Source organism: Lithobates pipiens, unplaced genomic scaffold (genome assembly GCF_037356315.1).
Source record: "Lithobates pipiens isolate NorthernLeopardFrog02 unplaced genomic scaffold, aLitPip1_a1.2 Scaffold_74, whole genome shotgun sequence".
Classification (NCBI taxonomy): Eukaryota; Metazoa; Chordata; class Amphibia; order Anura; family Ranidae; genus Lithobates; species Lithobates pipiens.
In genome coordinates, this window is record NW_027507897.1 from 448,496 (window position 1) to 465,262 (window position 16,767).

A 16,767-nucleotide genomic window follows, 5' to 3' on the forward strand; every position below is an offset into this window, starting at 1 on the left:
ACTGTGATTGACAGCAGCGGGAGCCAATCTGCCTTTCAGTCAATCAGGAGGGAAAGACCTGGGAGAGCCTCAGATCTGGTGCACATTGCTGCATCAAAATTGGGCTTAGTTAAGTATGGGGGGGGGGGGGGCTGAAGGGGGAGTTGCACACTGAAGGTTTTTTTTTTACCTTTACAACCACTTTATTAAACAGCTGTGCAAATATCATAAGGTATTAAAAATTGCAACTGCTCCCATTTTAAAATATTTAATATTTGTTTTTGTTTTTTTAAGCAAAATTTGTTTACTATATTTTGTGTGCAAAAAATATTTAAAAATGTTTCTGGCTGCAAAGTGATTAACCGCTTAGCGTCCACCCCCCGTAGATTTACTGCGGCAGGGCGGCCGCTCTGCACCAGATTATCTGACACTTCCAGGTCTGGGGCGAGTGCGCCGTCTTCAACCTTTTTCCTGCCAGGACCCACCTATCATTAAGGAGAAAGGCAGATTGCCGTTCTGTGGAGGGGAATTCGCTGATCCTGTGTTCCTGAAGGAACACAAATTTTTACATCCCCCCCCCCCCCCCCCCACACAGTTAGAAAGCACTCCAAGGGAACAAACACTTAACCCATTGATCACCCCTGATGTTAACTACTTCTCGGCCAGTGTCATTAGTACAGTGACAGTACATATTTTTTTAGCACTGATCACTGTATTAGTGTCACAGGTCCCGAAAAAGTGTCAGTTAGTGTCTGATTTGTCCACGGCAATGTCGCAGTCCCGCTGATTGCCGCCATTATTAGTAAAAAAATAAATCTATCCTGTAGTGTGTAGACGCTATAACTTTTGTGCAAACCAATCAATATACACTTATTGGGATTTTTTTTTTACCAAAAAACATGTAGCAGAATACACACTGGCCTAAATTGATGAAGAAATTAGATTTTTTTACATTTTTTATGTTTTTTTTAGCAGAAAATTAAAAATATTGCTTTTTTTTCTAAATTGTTGCTCTTTTTTTTGTTTATAGCGCAAAAAAAAGAAGAAAAAAAACGCAGAGGTGATCAAATACCACCAAAAGAAAGCTCTATTTGTGGGAAAAAAAAAGACATCAATTTCATTTGAGTACAATGTCGCACGACCGTGCAATTGTCAGTTAAAGTAACGCAGTGACATATTGCAAAAAATATCCTGGTCATTAACCACTTCCCACCCAAGGGCGTCATATGGCATCTGACTTTCAGTGTGAATATCTGAATGATGCCTGCAGCTACAGGCATCATTCAGATATCCTTGTTTTCAGCCGTTGATTCTGTGCACCATAAGAATGATCATAGCGGCAGTTCCGCCGGTTAATCGTTCTTACAGGGGACGGGAGGGGACATCCCACCCCAGTTGGTCACCAGTCATCTCTATGATGGTCGGAGGCCTGGACACGGTGTTATGACGTCACGTCCGGGCCACAGATGTAAACAAAGCTGGGATCGCGGCTGGTAAGCATGATATCGTGGATTTTTTTTCCCGATCTCATGCTTTGCAGCCTGGAGGAGAGATACAGGATCTTATTGACCCCACATCTCTCCATAAAGAGGACCTGTCACAAATGATTCCTATTACAAGGGATGTTTACATTATGATAAAAAAAAGTAAAAATAAAATAAAAAATAAAGTAAAAAAAAAATAATAATAAAAAAAATTAAAACACCCGTATCGCGGGTACGCGCTAGTCCCGCCCACATATGTATATGCCGTTCAAACCACGTGAGGTATCGCTGCATGCGTTACAGCGCAAGCAACAATTCTAGCCCTAGACCTCCTCTGTAACATGTAACCTGTAAAAAAATGTAAAGCGTTGCCTATGGAGATTTTTAAAGCGGTATTCCAGCTGCAATTTTTTTTTTTTAAGTCAGCAGCTAGAAACACTGTAGCTGCTGACTTTTAATAAGGACACTTACCTGTCCAGGGAGCCTGCGATGTTGGCCCACTGAGGCCGATCCGTCCATCGGATCAGGTGCCGGCGCCACCATCTTAGCGTAGGGAAAGAGGCAGTGGAGCCTTGCGGGTTCACTGCCCGTTTCCTACTGTGCATGCTCAAGTCACGTAGCGCTTTGTGTGTTTCAAATATTTTTATTGAGATAATGCAGATATGCATAAAACCAAATACAGAATAAAGCACATTCAAAAAGTAAAGTGGTATAAATAGAAAGTGCAATGGTCTAGTAGTCAGCCAAAATGTAAAAGAACATCAGAAAAACATACACAAAAGCTTATAGATAAGTAGACATAAGCAGGTCAGAGCTCAATTATAGAAAGTTATATAAATATTAACTCAAGAGCATGTCTCTTATGCAGGATTTTTTAGGGGGGGTTGATCCCCGACCACTCACCCCTTTGGGGCGCAATCACGTAGCGCTTTGTGAATGTTCCTGTTGATTTCTGGGACACACACACAGCTCCCAGAAGACAACGAGGCAGCTTGCTGAAGAGTAGGAAGTGACAGAACAGCGCAGCGGAATAGGAAGAGGCAGATTAGGAAGACTGCCTAGCAACAGGCATTTCTGGTAAGTAAAAAAATAAAAAATAAATTCAAATTTTTTTTTCACATTTTTTTTTATACCTTTTTTGGAGAATGTTAAAGTCGTTTTTTTTTTTTAGGGTGGACTTCCACTTTAACCACTTGCAGACCGGACCATTTTGCTGGTCAAAGACCAGACCACTTTTTGCGATTTGGCACTGCGTCGCTTTAACCGACAATTGCGCGGTCGTGCGACGTGGCTCCCAAACAAAATTGACGTCCTTTTTTTCCCACAAATAGAGCTTTTTTTTGGCGGTATTTGATCACCCCTGCGGTTTTTATTTTTTGCGCTATAAACAAAAATAGAGCGACAATTTTGAAAAAAACGCATTATTTTTTACTTTTTGTTATAATAAATATCCTCCAAAAATATATAAAAAAACATTTTTTTCCCTCAGTTTAGGCCGATACGTATTTTTTTACATATTTTTGGTAAAAAAAATCGCAATAAGCAATTATTGATTGGTTTGTGCAAAAATTATAGCGTTTACAAAATAGGGATCGTTTTATAGCATTTTTATTAATAATTTTTTATTATTATTTTTTTTACTAGTAATGGCGGCGATCAGCGATTTTTATTGTGACTGCGACATTGTGGGGGACCCATCGGACATTTTTGACACATTTTTGGGACCATTGTCATTTATACAGTAATCACTGCTATATAAATGCAGTGATTCCTGTGTAAATGACACTGGCAGTGAAGGGGTTAACCAGGGGTGGCAGTGTAGGGGTTAAGTGTTCCTAGGGGTGTGTTACTAACTGTGGGGGGGCTGGGCTTTCATTTAGTGAACACTGATCTCTGCTCCAATCACATGGAGCAGAGATCAGCGTCACTAGTTGCTAGGCAGAATGGAGAAATGCTGTTTACACGGCATTTCCTCCATTCGGCCACTCCGTGAGACGATCGCGGGGATGCCCGTGGCGATCGAGTCCGGGGGTCCCGCGACTGGACTCACGGGGGTCCCGACCAGCGCGGGAGCGCGCCGCCGGTGGCGCGCTCCCGATGGCAGGGCGGCATTGAATATTGGACGTAACTGTACACCAATATGCCTGCCCGTGCCATTCTGTCGGGAACTGGTTAAGTACCAAAGTTTGGTGTCATTCCAAGTGTGTGCAAATTTAAAGCGTGACATGTTAGCTATCTATTTACTCGGCGTAACTTCATCTTTCACATTATACAAAAAAATTGGGCTAACTTTACTGTTTTGTTCTTTTTTAAATCATGAAACTGCTTTTTTTTTCCAAAAAAAGCATTTGAAAAATTGTTTTGCGAATACCGTGTGAGCTAAAAAGTTGCGAAAACGACCGCCATTTTATTCCCTAGTCTTCTGCAAAAAACAAACAAAAAAAAACCCACATATAACGTTTGGGGGTTCCGAGTAGTTTTCTAGAAAAATTATGATTTTTACATGTAGGAGTGCCAGAATGGGCCTGGTATGGAAGTGGTTAAGGGGGTAAATCTTTCGGAGCTGAAGTGGTTAAGGGAAGTTGAAAAAGAATAAACTTAGTGGCAGGATCAACAAGTATATGGGTAGTACAACTGTGGTAAAAGTGCCCTGTTTTGAAGTGGATAAACCAAAGACCTGTGTGTCATTGGTTGTGGCAGACAACCCCCCTCTCTCTCTTCTTCCTCTCCTCAGGTGACAGCGCCACCAAGGTAAAGTCCGGGGATGCGCGCGCAGCTCGACGCCCCGGCCGCCGCTCAGTCAGCTGACTAGAAGTTGTGCGTGCGCGCGCACCTCCCCTCCCTCCCCCTTCCCGTATACAGAGTACGGAGCCGCGAGGACACTCAGCGCGTGAGCACACACCTGGATAAGCCAGCGAGAGATCAAAGGCGCGCGCTGGGGGAAGGGGGAGGTGGAGTTGAGCGCGAGATCTGGGCGGGAGAATTTACCTGTTGACCCCCCCCCCCCTCCTTACATAGAAGCTGACACCTCTGTACAGGTCTGGCCGGCGCTGTGGGCGGTCCTGCGTTGTTGCTGTTAATTATTAATAACAAGAGAGACCCAAGGGGGGGAAAAAAAAAGAAGCAGGGGGTGGACGTGTGTGTGGGAAGCCCAGCATAGGCTGCTCCTGTGATCTCACCTGAGTGACAAGCTGTGTACGGAGACTAGTGAGAGGAGCCCCTCCCCTTCCCATAGAGGACAGGTGTGTGACCCCCCCCCTCCTCCTCGGAGTTCCCAGTGTGGGCGGGGCGCGGTGTTCCCTCTCCGGGTATCAGAGTCCTACAGGAGAGGTGATAGGTTCCCGGGCCTAGTGAGAGGGCGGAGCTTGAACAGTCCTTCCCTGGGGCCTACATACACCCTGGGGGGATTGTGGTGTCATCAGAGTGTAGATTCCAGGTGTCACCCCTCGGGGCAGTGTCTGAGTCCTCCTGTCAGTCTATAGGTATGGCCACTCCACACTAGTCCTCCCATCAGTGATTGTTGATGATAGGGGCTTCCTGTGTGTCCTGAGGAGATCCCAGTCTGATCAGTTCATCCTGTCCAATGCTGTGTACACAGAGGATATAAGATGTCCACTCGGACCCCGCTACCAACCGTCAATGAACGCGATGCTGACCAAGTAAGTGCAAAGGCCCAAATCTTGTGTCCTGGTGGTGTGTGTACAGGTTGTGTACAGGGAGTGTTTACACACCCGCTGTGTGCTCTATAATGTATTATCAGGGCGCCTGCACTCTGCCCCGCCTGGGGATTGGCCGCACTCTATCCACGGTTTCCCATAGGCTTTGAGATCGCCGTTTCTAGGTGTATTTTCTGAAAACGCACTGAAAGTTCTGCATGCTGCATCTTTGGTGAGCTTCTGAAATGCACCACAAATGAAGGACATAATAGAAGTCTATGGGAAAGCACAGGTGCGCTGTGGGCAAACCTCAGCGGGGCAGTGTGAAAGCTCCCTCGTACCGCAATTCCAGATACCTTAAAGTGATTGGAAAGTCGTGTGGGTTTTTTATTTTTATTATTTATTACATGTTTTACTTCCTCTGTGCAGTGGTTTTGCATCCTCCTTTTCTCGGGTTCCTCGCCAGCTCTCTTGGGTCCTGTCGAGTGACCCTACAGCAAGCAGCTTGCTATTGGGGCACCCCAGCTGAGCGACAGCTCTGTATCTATTCAAACACAGAGCTGCCGTTCGGCCCCACCCCCTCTCTCTCCTGATTGTCTAACTGACTTTGACAGCTGTGGGAGCCAATGGTATAGCTGCTGTGTCTCAGCCAATCGGGAGGAGAGTCCCGGGTAGCTGAGGAACTTGTGGACAGAGATGGGGAGGCTGCAACACACAGAAGGCTTTTTATCTTAACGCATAGAATGCATTATTATTATGTATTTCCCATGTAAATCTTAATAAAAATATTGAACGAGAATGCATTAAGATTAAAAAAAAAAAAAAAAAAACTTTCTGCCATTACAATTCCTTTTAACCTGATTATAATTGATCACCTTGTAAATCAACCCATTCAGTGTAAAATGGAAATGAAAAGCAAAATATTTGTGTATAGATCTAAAAAAAAAAAAAAAGTATTTGTAAGAATTGATCCCATTCCCCTGTACTCAGCTGCATACAAAGTGGGAGGAGGCGAAGGAGTAGCAGCACATTGAGCTTCCCAGTGAAAGGCTGTGCAGGGGGTGTGTCAGGACAAGTCTGGTCATTGGAGGAGAGCAGGCTGAGTTCCCAGCACAGCTAGAGAACTGACCACACTGTGCTCTCCTGCTTACCGTGGTCAGTTTTTAATAGGAAAGCAAAGGGACTGGTGGGAACACCAGGGATTTCACACAAAGAAGTAATACAAACAGAACAGGATGCTCTCTCGTACAAGTACATGGTACAGCGGACGCATATCAGGAATATGAAATGTTGGGGCAACAAACACTTTAAAGCCCAACTCCGGGCAAAAATTTTTTTTTTTTCCCATGCAGGGGGGCTGTGCACTCTAGGGGACAGGAGAAAGCTTATACTTAGTGCTCATGTACACGGACGTTTTAAAAAACTGGCTGCAAAGCTAGCTCCGATGCCTGGAAAAATCGTTGTTAAAAACGTGATTTTTACCACGTTTTGCATTGGCGTTTTTGCGCGTTTTTTAGCGTTAAGTAGCGTTTTTTAAGAAACACATCTCTTGGCTATAGCACTCAGAAAACAAAGAAAATATGTTGCGCGTTTATGCGCGTTTTTGCGCGTTTTCCCGCGATTCGCGTTTTTACAGCTCTAGCTCCACGCCACGGAACGCACTGGTTCTGGGTTTTTTTTACAGCTTAAAAACGCCTATGCCATTTGCAGCTCAAAAACGCCTAGGTGGGCATGAAGCCATAGACTAACATGGACAGCCGTTTTTAAGCTGCAAAAAAAGCTCAAAAAAGTGGCTGTAAAAACGTCCGTGTGCATGAGGCCTTACAGTAAAACCTTGGTTTAAGACTAACTTGGGTTGGGAGCATTTTGAAAGACAAGCTACGTTTTTAAATACATTTTGACTTAATATAAAAGTAGCGTCATGTCACAACTGAGTATAAAAGAGGAGAGGCGCCTCTAAGTGTAGCAATATGTTTACATTTATTGAAGGTACAACATTTAGCAACAAGCATGGCTGATGATTAAATCAGGCACATCACATCTAAGTATGCAGGCATCCAAGGAAAAGCTGTCCACATAGACCGTCCTCCGCACCGCCATCAACATCATCCCTTCCACTCTGCACTCCACGAGCGCTTCCAGCCTCGCTTTAAGATTGCTCTACTGCAGGGTAGTCTTCCCGGTCATGATTGCAGAGTGACAGCGGTGAGAGCCGGCAGTGCAGAGGATGGTCTATGTGGACAGCTTTACCCCGGATGCTTTCATACTTAGATGTGAAAGACCTATGAATAAATGGTTGTGGAACGAATCCTCTGAGTTTCCATTATTTCTTATGGGGAAATTCGCTTTGATCTAAATGTGCTTTGGATTACAAGCATGTTTCTGGAACGAATTATGCTCACAATCCAAGGTTTTACTGTAGTTGCATAGTTGGCCTGGTTGAAAAAGACACAAGCCCATCCAGTTCAACCAATAGAAAGGGTGGGGGGGTTAAAAAAATTACAGTCCTATCCTATATGATCCAGAAAGGCAAAAAAAAACTAGCAAAGCATTATCCACTTTGCTACAGCAGAGAAAAAAATTCATTCCTGATCGGCAATCGGATATTCCCTGGATCAACTTTACCTATAAATGTTAGTATCCAGTTATATTATGTACACTTGGGAAATAATCCAGGCAAAATCTACTGAGCTGAACACAACCGGCTCTTGGGGGAGTCTATATCACATTTTCACAGTTTATACTGTGAAGAAACATTTCCGTATTTAGAGATTAAATCTCTTTTCCCCCAGATGTAAGGACCGCCCCCTTGTCCTCTGTGATGATCTTTAAAGTGGAAAAACTCAACACCAAGTTCACTTTATGGACCACTTATGTATTTATACACGGTGATCAAATCCCCCCCCCCCCTTAATTTCCTCTTCTCAAGAGAATAAATTCAGTTTCTCTAATCTATCCTCATAGCTGAGCTCCTCCATGCCTCTGATCAGTTTGGTTGCTCTTCTCTGCATTTTCTCCAGTTCCCCGATATCCTTTTTATGAACTGGTGCCCAAAACTGAACAGTATACTCACCTGGTGCTCTGCTCCATTGGAACACAGCACTCCCCCACAGTCAAGTGGTGGACTTTTCCTGGTCCACAGAGCCTGTTCTGGGTGTGATGACATCAGGAACAGTCCACAACTCAAGACTGCTGGAGTCCGGGGGTGCTGGAAGGATTAGAAGATTAGGCAAGTATATCTTCTTACCCTTAGAAAAAAATAAACAAGCACAGCCTCCCTGCATGGCAAACTTTTTTTATTTTTTCTGCTGGAGTTGGGTTTTATAGATGAATTGCGGGTATGGATATTTTTACACGGTTATATTGGTCTAGCTTGGATCAGTGTAGATATGCATATACCACAGCTGTGAGACCCCTATAGAACAGAATGTTTAAACCTTTTTTTTACATGAAGGAACTTTTGAAATGGCATTCAGATCTTAGGGATCCCCTGCCAATAGTTACTATGCACACAATACATTAACATGGCTGTCAGTGGGAAGGAATGTCTTTAGTTAACTAAAAAGATCATTGATAACTTGCCTGAGAGACAGAAATTAGTCATTGCTTTAAAGTGGTTGTAAACCTCAGACATGATGTATGAACAAAGTATATCCTTCTATAGCAGGGATAGGTAACCTGGGGCCTTCCTGCTGTTGCAGAACTACAAGTCCCATCATGCCTCTGGTATTTATTGTAACTGGCAGCCCTGCAATGCCTCATGGGAAATGTAGTTCCACAACAGCTGGAGGGCCCCAGGGTGCCTACCCCTCTTCTATAGTGTGTACTTGTCTCAATCTGCAGCACTAAGGCTGCCCATACATTATACAATTCTTTTTGTACAATTTTCCTTTAGATTTACAAAAACCACATAATATGAGGTCAAACATAAACACTTTTTTGATTTGTATGCAATCAGGCAGACCCTTACACTACATAGTTGTAAACCTAAAGTAAACGCAAAAAGAAAATTGTATATTGTACGTCCAGCCTAAAGCCCTGCACACACAGGCCGAATGTCTGGCGGCATCGACGGGTTCAAGAGAAATATATCGACAATAGGCCTGTGTACGGGGGCCAGTCTGACGGAAGCTGTCTGTTCGGCTGGCTTCTGTTGAAGGGTCATCCATAAAATGTCTGACGATCGGCTCATGATCAGCGATCCCAGCCAGTGGCTGAGAGCGCTGACCGGACTGTTCACTGGGGAGATCTCTGTACTAACATCGGATTGTTAGTGCAGCGGCTCTGACCTGTGCTGTCGTTTTTTTTTTTTTTTTTAATTTAAAAATGGTAGCGTGTACAAGGCTTGTGTCGTGTTATTTCTGACTGCTGTCGTCTTTCTTTTGCTATCAGCATGAATAATTTCTGACAAGTTTTCCTAACCCCGAGAGACAAAAAGGTCACAGGAGGGCGCTCCAGCAGATTGGCAGCCTCAGCTCTGTTCCCTTAAGCTGTGAGAAGAGGCGTGTGTCATTTCGCTCCAATCAGCTCGTAGAGCTCTCCTCACTGAGCTCTGCAGAGTGTAATCCTTAGCTCTCTGTTCCCTTTTTTTCTGAAAGCTCATACGAGTTTTGTAAATTTTGCTCTTTGAACAGTTGTTGAGAACTGCAGATAAACAGGTACAACTTATATAGGAGGATTTGTTTTCCTTGTGTATCACCTGTGGCCAATCACTTCACTGGGTATATGTGAGGGTATACAACCACTTTAAAAGGTTAGTTTATCTTTACCAAATAACTGCATAGTGCGGATGCAGGTAAGGGCTTGTTTTGTAGATGAAAACAAGTGGCGCAACTTTGACCAAGATTGAATAATGCCCTTGCTACAGATGTAGGCCATTTATGTACCTCATGAAGCCCAACCTGAAAACTCCCAGCACGTTGCCAAGCAAAGGTCAGCTTTACAGTTCACCTTCACTGGAGTGAGCGCTTTCTCTGATTTTAGACCTCCTCGCATGTGCTTTCTCTACCCTGATGGAGTAGCTCTGAGTGCAGTATTTCAGAGCTCACTATTGTCATTGGGGAGGTAAACAGCAGTAGTTGGGTCTTGCTTGGCAACTTCCTGGGAGTTTTTGGGTCAGGCTTCATGAGTTATGTAAATGGCCTACGCCTAACGCAAGAGCATTCTTCAACTTTTGTCAAAGCTGCACAGTTTGCTTTTATCTACAGACACCCCTTATCTGCATAGACAGCTTTTTGGGAGAGGTGAATTAATCCTTTAAGGAACTCTGGAGCAGAGCCCTGGTTGGGAGAGACTCCAGTGATCACTGCTAGCGTCTGGGTACCGCGCTGAGAGGCTGTCCTGCAACATGAACACAGGAGGTCGCCCGCTTGGCATAGGCAGAATTTAGAGTTTGCTTTACATTTCCTCAATGAATGCAAAGTGTTCTCTGATTGGACGAGGTGGAGAGGTAGGTCGGAGATTTTACACTCTCCATCTTGTCTAAGCGGAGAATGGCGGCTGGTTGGCATGGGACCTGGAAGCTAGTAGAGATCTCTGAATTAGTGGTGCCAGTTAAAAAAGAACTCCAGGTATGGATAATGCTGTAATGTACTGTAAATCTGGATCATTATTATGATAGAATACAATTCTAATCTCTAGGTTTCTTTGAATTTGCATCTTCCTGGTGCATGTGTTTTACATCACATTGATGTGTAGATATTTGTCAGCACACCAAGAATCCTCTATTTCAGCCAAATGGTTATTATTAAAAGATCACATTGCAAAATGTGTATTACAACGTTTCAGAGCCACGCAGGACCCCTTCGTCATCACATGCCTGATGAAGGGGTCCTGTGTGGCTCCGAAACGTTGCACTACACCGTTTTGTGTTGTGATCTTGCTTTAATAAAAATCGTTTGGATGAAATCTATGATCCTTACTGTGCTGGCAAATATCTACATTATCGTGCATGTTCCAGTATCCAGCTGGCGGTCGCTACAGCACCAAGTACCTTAAGAGCCCATTCCGGGAATGTGTGATGGGAATATGGACTGTTTACATTGATTCACTTGCAGTGAATATGGCATTCAGTGCTTCATAAATACGGCTCTGTGTATTTTGATCTTTGGTTGGCCACAAGGATTAACCTTTTATTTTTTATTTTTTAAATTGTGCACTGGTGGGCGGAGCCTAATGGTGATTTAAAAAAAAACAAAAAAAAAAACGAGTTCCCTATCATGTCTGCCCGCCTTGTGATTGACAGCAGGCAGTCGGTGGATCCATGGCCAGTAGGCAACCTGCTGTTAATCACAAGGAGAGAGTGGACCTGATGGGGAAACAAATTCCTCAGCTTCCCCATCAGTCTCCACCCATTGGCAGCTTCACTGGTTGCTAGAAGCCTTTCACCTCTGAAAACGACAGTATCCTTGACAACCAGTGACAGATGTGGAGGTCGGTGGGTAGCTGGGGGAAAAAAAAAAAAAAGATGCTGCTCTGCTACACAATGTACAGAGACGGGCACTCTACCTGTCTCTGAATGCCATGTTTGAGTTGGTCTTAGTTCTGGTTTTGTTATCTACAAACTAGAGGAATTTTTTTTGGGTGTCAGAGCAGCCATAGTGGTACTATGAAGAACTACCTGAATATGTTACATGTTTCAGTTAAGCTTCTAAAACTGGCGGCAAGGGTGTTTGGTTTTTTTTTTTTTTTTTTTTTTTTTTACTCTGGTGCAGGATCTTTTTAAACGGCCTTACCAGGGAAGTGGCATAAATACTTTCCTGAATTCCCCTGAGTGTTCCTGGAACAATAATGCTATATCTGATGGCAGGTGTAACGCACACGCCTTAGGACCCATTCTTACCTGTCCAGCCTGTTGCTGTATTAAACGCACGCATGGCAATGTACAGTGATTTGCGCATTCAGTTTTTAATTTATTTTTTGGTACTTAAGTAGTGCTGACAATTTTTAGGCTTTGCTTTACATATATTGTAATTCACATCAGTCCCTGCCCTTAAAGGGCTTACACTCGAAGGTCCCTATCTCACATTTATACATATACTAGGGCCAATTTAGACAGGAACCAGTTAACCTCCCAGCATGTCTTTGGAGTGTGGGAGGAAATCCGAGTACCCGGACTAAACCTACGCAAGCACAGGGAGAACATGTAAACTCTATGCAGGTAGTGTTCTGGTTGGGATTTGAACATGTGTTACGTTAGAGCAGCCCGTGGCACCACAACAGAGCAAAAATTGTGCATTCAACTTTGACAGTGCATGTACTGCCCTGTGAGGGATCATTGGGTTATCATGGCACACTGCAGTGTAGTGACTGGGCTCTTACAGGAAAGATTTTTAAATTTAATATATGTATTTTTTTAAATTGGGATTTTTAAAAACTTTAAAAAAAAAAAAAAATAATAATTCTAGTGACGACTAACAATTGAAGGCGACTGAGAAAATATCTTATAAGATGCCACCCCCTGTTCAGGTATCTGTCGGCTCTGTGTCTGAATACAATAACTGGCAGTGGAGATTCCTCCATTCACACTGTTGGCATCGATGGGCGAATCCAGTTGATTTCTCTTGTTCAGCCCACTGGAAACAGAGCTTTGTACGCCAGCCTTACTTCCAATGTCTTATCTGTAATTACCATTAGGACATGTTCTGCCAGTGCCTCCTTTATAGAATCTCTGGAATGTTTACTCATCTCATCTGCATAAGATGCTGTTTATGATGAGCTATTTAGAAAATATTTCTAGGATTAGGGTTCTTATTCCTAGGACCTGATTTACTAAAGTGTAAAGCTTTCTGAACAGAACCTGTTCACCCAGCCATATAAAGGTGTAACACAGGTTTGGACCATGAAGTCTATGCAGGTTCCTTTCCTCTTAAAGAGGAAGTAAACCCTGATGAGTTTACTTCCTCTTTCATTCCCTGCAAAGCATAATGGACTACTATGCATCGCATAGTAGCCCATTATGTGTCACTTGCCTGACACAGGAGCCAGCGAAGTCGCCGCTGTCCCCTGTAGTCCGCCGCATCCATATTGTTGGAGGGGTCTCGCCGCTCCGCCGCTGTCATTCGGCGAAGCCACGATGACGTCACTCCCGCGCATGCGCACGGGAGCCGACACGTGCGGCAGCTCCGTCGCTGAGAATGCCGCGCTGAGTGCGCCTGTGCGCCGTTTTTGGGCAAATATCTCCTAAACCATATAGGTTTAGGAGATATTGCTTGGACCTACAGGTAAGCCTTAATCTAGGCTTACCTGTAGGTCAAAGTGGTTTGTAAGGGTTTACAACCACTTTAAAGGACTGCTAATTTACTAAAATGACTAACTCTGCATAATAACCAATCAGCAGGCATCTTCAGCTTGTTTAGCTTTGAAAAAGCCAGATAGAAGCTGATTGGTTGCCATGCACAGCTGCTCCAAACTTTTTGTAAACTCCCCTCATTGTGTTGTCATAATTGTTGCATTGGTGTGTATATACACTATATTGGCAAGAGTATTCGGACACCTGCCTTTACATGCACATGAACTTTAATGGCAGCCCAGTCTTAGCCCTTGTACACACGGTCGGAGATTCTGACAACCAAATCCGTCGGATTTTGTCCCGACGGATCTTGTCCGAAACTGTTGCATACACACGGTCGGACAAAGTTGTCGGAAAATCCGATCTTTCAGAACGTGATGATGTAATTTCGTTACGATGGGACTACATTCAGGCTAGTAGCCAATAGCTTTGATGTAGGAATTTGATCTGAGCATGCATGGCACTTTGTCCTATCGGAATTCTCTACACATGATCGGAGTATGTCTGATCGGAGCATTTTGTCGGAAAATATTTCTGGCAAGTTCGAAAATTTGGTCCGACGGAAACAGTCTGATGCAGACCACACACAGTCGGAATATCCGACAAAACGCTCCAATCGGACACATTCCATCGGAATCTCCGACCGTGTGTACAAGGGCTTAGTCTGTAGGGTTCAATATTGATTAGGCCCACCCTTTGCAGCTATAACAGCTTCAACTCTTCTGGGAAGGCCGTCCACAAGGTTTAGGAGTGCGTCTATGGGACTGTTTGACCATTCTTGTAGAAGCGCATGTGTGAGGTCAGGCACTGATGCTGATCAAGAAGGCCTGGCTCGCAGTCTCCACTCTAATTCATCCCAAAGGTGTTCTGTCGGGCTGAGGTCAGGACTTCTGGAAGAATGGGCAAACATTCCCATAGACACACTCCTAAACCTTGTGGACAATCTTGCCAGAAGAGTTGAAGCTGTAACGGTTGGGCCAACTCAATATTGAACCCTATGGACCAAGAGTGGGATGCCATTAAATTCATGTGCGTGTAAAGGCAAGCACCCCAATACTTACGATACTTATACGATAATATATATTATATGATATGCGCCAAATGAGAAGAAACAAAATATCATTCCACAATTGGGCTGGTCAACGATGGCACATAAGTCAAACTGTCATTTAATGCATGAGGTACAAGTATAAGGTTCTCTGTGCATGAAGTTGTAATGGCAAAACATATTGCAGTCAGATTCATACATCGGTAGTATCTATTAAAGCAGCATAGTCACTACCAAAAATAATATTCTGAGGGGAGCTGTGCCTCGGAACATCACTTTCATCAAAAGCTGCGGCTGGGTAAGAATCTTCCTCTGGCCCCCACGTCACCACTGTGTCCTGTAGTGATGTATGGGTTGGTAGATGGGATGGATTCATTGATGCCAGTTTAAGAACGAGTACGAGCACCAATACTTTTTATGAAGTACTCACCAATACCAATTACTGGCACATACATACACATCTCTCATCTCCTCTCAGAAAGATTTTATTGAAGTAACAGTAAACATACAGTCCAACAAATCAGGTTCCACACCAATTATTGGCATATAAGTTTGAACACATCATCACAATCCACTAGTGCAAAGGAAAGTTGCAATATATCTCTACAGGTCTCTGCTTCCCTCCCCATTCCACCCCATACCTATAAATATATTATTATTATTTTTTTCTTTTGAATGGTGATGCGGGTGATACAAAATGAATGGGCTCAAGTTGCACTGCAAAGTGTCACATGCGTTTTGAACAGGAATGCAGTGAATCGCATAGTTTTCCACACCGCTCCTGTGTGAACCCAGGCTTGTCATAGTGACTTCAGCTTGGGTTCACACAGGAGTGGTGCAAGAAACTGCATGCAGTTTGGGTCTGCACCACTTTCCTGTATAAATCGCATGCTATTCTTTGCAGTGCAGGTTGAGCCCATTTTTTTTTTTTTTTTTTTTTTTGTATGGCCTCAAATCGCACTTCCAGAGGATCCTTTGGTGGCCAGAGAGAGAATAATTCCTCTTTTCTTGGAGTTAAGTAAACATGTTGCTTTGTTAGGCCAAACTGCACACCCTTATCAGAATATGGCATTTTTTCCGAATTTTTTCCTGTGGGGTGAAAGATCTGCCAGGCATCACTGGCTAGAAGTTGACGGATTTATACTGTATATTCAGTTTACACGCCATAGGGCAGCAAGACCCTTCTAGGTATGTTTACATTTGATATGTTTTTCAGATATAAAAGAACCTTACCGTGGGAATAGGGGGCTGTGTGATTACAGCATTCACTGATGGATCAAGTCAGGACATTTTGGATGTTGTATAATGACAGTCGGTGTGTAGAGATGTCTGTAAGCAGCTTAAAAAAAAAATAAACAGTGCTTCTGATTTCGAGGTTTGCTTGCAATCATCATGATTTCTGATGTGCTAGAGGATAATAAGTGCCTTAGGCTGTTGGAGGTACTCATTATTGCAGGGAGGTTTTTCCAGCTTGAATGCTGCAGGGTTCAGTCTCAAGCTGGGCTCAAATTGCTCTTTGGGACCCTGGTGGGTGGGTACATCTCCCCATGCCCCCAGCTGACAGTTAAATTAGCCTGAGCAGTCTTCATTATTTTCAGAAACCGAAAGAGCAAAGGTGATTCAGAGTTACTGTTTTTTATTTCAGGGGCTTCTCCCAAAGTATGGATGGAGAATTTAGGGGTTTGACAATAGAAGGCGAGCAATGAGTCAGGCTGTTAGCTTTGGGGGTGGCTGGGAATCCAGGAAACCTCATTTGATTCTGAGAGTTATAAATAAGCCAATTGAGGTCTGCAGATATCTACCGGTAACCAGCATTTTCAGGAACAGAATTTAGCAATGTCACTCCCTACATTTTTAATTAGTTCTGCTTAAAGCTGAACCGGCGGATGTGTACTCGGACTACATTATGTTTTCGCTTTCCCTTTGACGCCCGGCCAGTGATGCTGGTGTTCTCAAGTGAAAACTGCTTTGTTGCACATTAAGATGGTATTCACTTTATAGTAGTGCCCTGAGCCCTATAATAATAATCAACAAAACGTAACACTGATGGGCGCTGTTATGGCAAGGACAAAATTGCAAGGGGGGGGAGGGGTGAGAGGTGATCTTTCTTCTGGAGAAAGTGGGGTACCTGGGTACCTGCTCCCCCCCCCCCCAAAAAAAATGACATGGCAAATGTGGCATGTCAGGGGGTCACCTGCACTTAAAGCGGAAGTTCCATTTTGGGTGGAACTCTGTTTTAAGACCCACTTTGACCCTTTTTGTTGTGGTGTTTTGCCGTTCTATTTATAAGGCCCCATTCACACATGAGCG

General features: G+C 43.8%; 1 protein-coding gene across 1 annotated transcript in view; it reads left to right on the plus strand.

Moving 5' to 3' along the window:
- The first annotated feature begins 4,291 nt into the window (after window positions 1–4,291).
- Window positions 4,292–16,767, plus strand: part of LOC143959417 (serine/threonine-protein kinase MARK2-like) — a 217,891-nt gene continuing 205,415 nt past the window's right edge. Inside the window, exon 1 of the mRNA XM_077468060.1 lies at window positions 4,292–5,122. Within this exon, the coding sequence (XP_077324186.1) occupies window positions 5,072–5,122 (51 nt within the window). The 5' untranslated portion in view covers window positions 4,292–5,071. The remainder of the gene's footprint in view (window positions 5,123–16,767) is intronic.